The sequence below is a fragment of the Orycteropus afer genome, unplaced genomic scaffold (genome assembly GCF_000298275.1).
Source record: "Orycteropus afer afer isolate SDZICR_OR568_19922 unplaced genomic scaffold, OryAfe1.0 scaffold00050, whole genome shotgun sequence".
NCBI classification, from domain to species: Eukaryota; Metazoa; Chordata; class Mammalia; order Tubulidentata; family Orycteropodidae; genus Orycteropus; species Orycteropus afer.
The window spans coordinates 1,336,621-1,343,470 of record NW_006921637.1 but is presented as its reverse complement, the minus strand read 5'-3'; the positions used below and the strand labels follow the sequence as shown (position 1 = coordinate 1,343,470).

Genomic DNA, 6,850 nt, shown 5'->3' with positions numbered 1-6,850 from the left:
GTGGCTGTGATGATGGGCTGAAGTATAGCAGGGATCGTGGAGCTGGTGTGGGATCGGGCAGTGTTTCGTTCTGCTGTGAATGGGGTCGCTATGAGTTGGAAATGACTCTATGGCACTTAACAACAACAACAACAATCACCAGAAAAAAGAAAGCGAAAAAGAAAAAAGTAAAAAAAAGAGAAAAAAATCAGTGGAGGACAGGGCAGGGCACCCAGGCTCCGTCTGAGCCCACAGATTGTGATGGAGTTCCTGTGGGCCCAGATGGTAGATGGGAGTGGGGGATGGCTGTCCCTTCGTTCACCAAGCGGGTGTTGGGTATAAGAGTAACAAGAGGAATGTTCTACCTTTTCTGTCTTGCAGGTCCTTGGGGTTGGTAGAAAGCAGAATTTGTTCTTAAGCCCCAGGAATCTGCGAGAGTGCTGTCTCCTTAAATATCCAAAATAGCCAAGCCGCTTTTTAAACCTTCAAAATGGCAGCGCTATCCGGACCGGCAAAAGCCCACAGTTCAGCCCACCTTTCTCTTCACCTTCTCCATTTGTTCCTCAGCCACCGTGCACAGTCCTCCGTGCAGTCCCCGGCTAGCAGGGTGATTTTTAGGTTAATTCTTAGGTCCTACCACCACTCGGGAATCTCCAAGCAGTCTGTGCTGTTAGGATCGCTCAGGATCGCTGCCAGACCATGGCTCTGTCTGTCTGCTTTGTTGGTATTTTCATGGAAATTCTTTTGCTAGTTGGGGTTTAGTCCACTTCTGTATCCTTCCCTTCAAGGCTCAGGGGTTCAAGATTATCTTCTGTGTCTGTGTTCATTGGTTTCCCTTTTCTTTGTTTAAGAGGTTCTGTGCAGTCTTTCTGTCTAGTCCGCCATCTTCGTGGAACTCTGCCATGATGTTTTTATCAGTCCAGTTGTGAGCATTTTCATTTTCTTCTTGTTCAGGTTGAATTCATACTGAAGGCTGTAGTCTTTGAGTTTCATCAAAAAGTGCTTCAAGTCATCTTCACTTTGGCAAGCAAGGTTGTGTCATCCGCATAATGCAAGTCGTTAATGAGTCTTCCTTCAATCCTGACGCTTCAGTCTTCTTCATATAGCCCAGATTATCAGATTATTTGTTTAGTGTACAGTTTATATAAGTAGGGTGAAAGGACACAACTCTGATGCACACCTGTGCTCATTTTAACACACACAGTATCCCCTTTTTCTGTTTGAATGAATGCCTCTTGATTGGTATACAGGTTCTGCACAAGAACAATTAAATGCTCTAGAATTCCTGTTCTTCATAATGTTACCAATAATTTGTTATGATCTACAGTTGAATTTGCATAGTCAATAAAACAAGGGTAAACATATTTCTAATTTTCTTTGTTTTCAGCCACGATCTGTCTGAAATTAGCAATTACATTTTCCACATTGTCATCTGAATTTTACTTGAACTTTTGGCACTTCCCTGTTGATGTATTGCTGCAGGCTTGTTTTCAGTTATCTTCAGCAAAATTTTTCTAGCATGTGATGTTAATGATATTGTTTGGTAATTTCCATGTTATATTTGATCACCTTTTTTTGGAATAGAAAGAAATACGGTTCTCTCCCATTTGGTTGGCCGGGTAGCTGTTTTCCAAATTTCTTGATACAGATAAGTAAGCACTTCTAGTATTGTATCAGTTTGTTGCAGTATCTTTGTTGGTATGTTGTCAATTTCTATAGCCTTTTTAAAAAAAAAAAATAAATAAAAAAATAAAAAACAACCCAGTGTCTTCAGTAGTATCCATTGTGGGTACTTGATAAATATGGGTAGAAATGGAGGTGAGACAGTGAACAGTATGCTTTGAAACTGTAAGATGTTATATGAGTAATATGGTGTGAGTTATACATAGCATTGTATGATGGGTGAGACTTAACTTCTGGATTAGAATGACCTGAATTTAAACATATGTGATTTTGGGCCAGTTATTTCACTGGTGTTTAATAAGAATTATTTTTATATATAGATTTTTTATTTTATGAAAAGTAGATTACAAGCTTAGGACTGAAAGCACTTGTGTCCAGGAAGTGGTAAAAATGAGTAATAATATCTTCTTTATATAGATGAAGTGGTTGTCATGAATATTGCATGACATAATTGCAAGAAAAGTTTCTGGCACTTAGCAAGTGCACAGTAAATTTTATCTGTTTTTGTTTTCTGTATTTGTGGTTTTGGTTGGTTTTTTGAACCAAGCATGCTATTATTACATTTGCTGACTGAAGTTAAATAAAGTTGTCCTTCCCAGGAGATGTTTTCTTCTACCCTAGTGGCATCGGTGTGATGTGGTATCCATTGTAAATTGTATTTGCTTGAAGACAAATGGAAGCGTTACGTAAATAACCACTTATTGATCATTTGGTTTTTCTTCTTATGCTAGGTCTCTGGTTAGGAGTAGAATGGGACAACCCTGAGAGAGGAAAGCATGATGGGAGCCATGAAGGGACTGTGTATTTTGAATGCAGGTAATTTTTCATTATGAATTGTCATGGTCATTTAGTCAAAATAAATTTAGTTGTTGAATAAAAGGGGATGGAGATATGCATGAGTATTTACATACTGAAATATATAATATTTTCTTAAAAAAAGTTTCATTTCATTGATGTAATGGGCATTGTATTGACTTATGAAATTATATGTGTAGGTGATGTTGTCTGTCAGTTCCATTTTGAGATATTTATAGGCAAAGCTGCTGCAAAAGACCTCTTTAAAATATTAAAAAGCAAAGCTGTCACTTTGAGGCCTAAGGTGATTCTGATCCAAGTATGATTATGTTTAGTTGCCTCATATGCATGGGAAACCTGGACATTAAATAACAAAGACTGAGAAACAATTGAAGCCTTTGGATTATGATATTGTCAAAGAATATTGAATATACTGTGGACTGCCAGAAGAACAAAAAAAGTCTGTTACAAAAAGCCAAAATGCTCTTTAGAAGCAAGGATCGTGAGATTTTGTCTCACGTGCTTTGGACATGTTTTAAGGAGAGACCAGTCCCTGGAGAATGATATCATAATTGGCAAAGTAGGGAGTCAGTGAAAAAGAGGAAGACCCTTGATGAGATGGATTGCCACAGTGGCTGCAATAATGCATTCAAACATAGGAACAAATGAGGATACTGCAGTGTTTCATTCTATTATATGTAGGGTCATTAAGAGTTGGAGCCAACTTGATGGCATCTGACAATAACAGCATCAACATAGGGCAATACAAGGGAAGCTTTGGACCTTATGCAATGGAGGGCCCCTACTGTTCTAGACAAAAGGAATTTAAATGGTCCTTTCTAGTGTTAATCCTTATATTTTTATTAATTAGAACATGACTTCAATTAGTAAAGATTATACCAGTATTTTAGAATTTTTAATCAGACAAACATCACATGCATTTGCTGTTAACCTCATTCAGATATCTTAATAATATGTAATATAGATTTCTTTGTTGTTGTTGTTAGGTGCTGCCTAGTTGATTCCAACTCATAGCAACTCCATGTACAACAGAATGACACACTGCCAGTTCTGTGCCATCCTCAAAATCCTTGCTATGCTTGAGCCCATTGTTGGAGCCATTTTGTCAGTCCCTCTCATTGAGGGTCTTTCCCTTCTGCTCTAACCCTTCCCTTTACCAAGCATGATATCTTTATCCAAGGAATGGGCCCTTCTGACAATATGACCAAAGAAGGTGAGACAAAGTCTGGCCATGCTTGCTTCTAAGGAGCATTCTGGCTGCGCTTCTTCCAGGACAGACTGTTTGTTCTTCTGTAGTACGTGGTATTTTTAGTATTTTTCACCAACACCACAGTTCAGGGGCATCAGTTACTCTTTGATCTTTCTATTCGTTTTCCAGCTTTCATGTGCACATGAGGCGATTAAAAATACCCTAACCAAAAAAAAAAAAAAAAAACCCCACCAAACTCGCTGCCATTGAGTCAGATCCGACTCATAGCGACCCCTTCTTGGGTTTCCAAGGCAGTATCACTACAGAAGTAGATTGCCCAACCTTCTTTCCGAGGAGTGGCTGGTGGGTTTGAACCACCAGCCTTCTGGTTAGCAGTCAGATGCCTTAGGTACTGTGCCACATATTACTTTGGTTTTATGGAATTCATTGGGGTGTTCTGATATTTTGAAATCCACTACTGAGTTACTTGAGAAATCACAATAACAAGATAATATCAGTCTAGAAAAGTATTTTACCACAGTAAACAATATCTTCTTCTTCAGATGCTATTTGTTTTGATTACCTAGTGCCACTCTGACAGGAATATACCACAAATGGGTGGGCTTTAACAAACAGGAGTATATTCGCTTACAGTTAGGGAGGCAAGAAGTCCGAGTTCAAAGTGCCATGCCCTAGGGGCTGGGTAAAAGCCCCTCAGCCTTGGGTTTCAGCTCTGCCTCTTGCTCCTGGCCCACTAAAGCTGGAAGCTTCTCTTCTCTGAGACAGCTGCTGGCTGCTAAGGCTGACAAACCCAAAGTTGACGAGTACAAAGGCACAGTCCCAATGTTACCAAACAACATGGCAGGCCATTGATTCAAGTTCATTGAATGTCCCATGATCGGCAGAGCATGGCAGGCTGCTGAACGATGACTTGGCTCCATGCAGGGTTAAAGCATGCCATAAGCTGGAGACCATTCCCAGAGGTGCTTCTTATATACAGGAAGCAGACCACATTCCTAAAGCAGCTACTCAGCTGCTTGTGGTAGATCCCACCATGGAGTAATTGCTATTCTCATCATGGAGAATAACTACCACCAGCTGCCCAGCCACATTGACGTACAACCTTAACTACCACATTATTTTAATGAAGCTGAAACAGTTTATAGTTAGATTATAAATCTTGTAATATGTTTGTGAAATTAGTATGTGGCAAAATGACGGTGTCCTTGTTATAAATAAGCAAATTTTGAGTTAAAAGTTGTGATATTACTGCAGAACTCAGACTAAAATTTCTATATCTTCATCCTTGTCTTTTCAGAAGTATGTCTTGATATTCATATATATGTCAAGTATACAATAACATAATTATGCCTTTGATACAAGTACTATAAAAATTACTTTGGACTTCTTCCTCCTCTTTCTTTTTTTGTGCATTTTAAGCAAAGGATAGCAGGATATATTGAATGAGATGTTTGGTGTGCACAGCTTCTTGAATCTCCATAATGTCTCAGATTGGCATAGATGATATTCTGTTGTCCAGGGTTAGGGCCTGCCTCTCTAGGTCATAACTGTAGAATAGACATTGCAGTTTTCAAGGCCCCGCCCATGGGATACATTCTTCCCCAGTGTATTTTTTTCCCACGTAATTCAGCTCATGTTGATCTCATGAAACTTTAGTTCAGAATAGAATAAGATTTGCAAGAGTCTAGCCTCTGCTTTAGGAAACCTGGTGGATCAGTGGTTACAGCACTCAGGTTTTAACTGAAAGGTTGGCAGTTTGCATCCACCAGCCACCACAGGAGAAAGACGTGGCAGTCTGCTTCTGTAAATATTATGGCCTTGGAAAACTAAAGGCAGTTCCACTCTGTCCTGTAGGGTGATTATGAGTTAGGATCAACTCAGGAGCACACAAGAACAATAACAGCTACTGCTTTAAAAATTATCTTAAAATAGAATATGGTGTGGCTAGCCCTGGAAGCAATGGAAGGTGGGGTTTGTATGCATGGAGGCAGGCCGTGGTAAGCCATCCCCAGGAGCAGCAGAAGGTGGGAGTTTGCATGGAGGTAGACCACAATAAGCCATCCCCGGGAGCAGCGGAAGGTGTGATTTTGTGTGCATGGAAGCATGCTGTGGTAAGCCAGCCCCAGGAGAAGTAGAAGATGGGAGTTTGTGTGTGTGGAGGCAGACTACAGTAAGCCAGCCCCTGGACCAGCGAAAGGCAGGTGTTTGTGAGCGTCGAGACAGGCCGCGGTCAGCCAGCCTGGGACCAGCAGAAGGAGGGTGTTTGCGCCCTAGGGACAGGCTGGGTAAGTGAGCAGGGCAGGTGAGACCAGGAAACGAGCAGAGCAGTTTGGAACAGCTAAGGGAGACAAACTTGTCCGTCAGTGTGTTGTACTATGGTGACTTGAGTGTTGCTGTGAGGCTAGAGGCTATGCCACTGGTGTTTCATATGCCAGCAGGGTTACCCATGGTGGACAGATTTCAGAGGAGCTTCCAGATTAAGACAGACTTGGAAGAAGAAAGAGGCCATCTATTTCTCAAAGAATTGGCCATTGAAAACCTTATGAATAGCAGTGAAACACTGTCTGATACATTACTGCAAAACTTTATGAATAGTCCTGAAACATTGTGAGGTATAGTCCCAGATGATGAGCCCCTCAGGTTGGAAGGCACTCAAAATACGACTGGAAGAGTGCTGCCTCCTTAGAGTAGAGCCAATCTTAATGATGTGGATAGAGTAAAGCTGTCGGAACCTCCATTGGCTCGTCTCAAGATGAGAAGAAAAGCTGCAAACATCCATTAATAATTGGAACATGAACTGTACTAAGTATGAATCCAGGAAAATGGAAGTTGTCAAAAAATGAAATGGAATTCATAAAGATCAATATGCTAGGCATCAGTGAGCTGAAATGGACTGATTTTGACCATTTTGAATCAGATGATCATATACATCTACTAGGCTGGGAATAACAAATTGAAGAAGAATGGTGTGGCATTCATCATCACAAAGAATGTTTCAAAATCCATCCTGAAATACAATGCTGTCAGTGATAGGATAATATCCATATGCCTATGAGGAAGACCAGGAGCTCTGGTAGCATAGTGCCTAAGGCACTTGACTGCTAACCAGAAGGCTGGCGGTTCAAACCCACCAGCCACTCCTCGGAAGGAAGGTTGGGCAAT

General features: G+C 40.7%; 1 protein-coding gene across 1 annotated transcript in view; it reads left to right on the top strand.

The window, feature by feature from the left end:
* TBCE (tubulin folding cofactor E) overlaps positions 1-6,850 on the top strand; it is a 156,174-nt gene that overhangs the window by 15,710 nt on the left and 133,614 nt on the right. Inside the window, exon 2 of the mRNA XM_007938470.2 lies at positions 2,394-2,478. Coding sequence (XP_007936661.1) covers positions 2,394-2,478 — 85 coding nt within the window. The remainder of the gene's footprint in view (positions 1-2,393; positions 2,479-6,850) is intronic.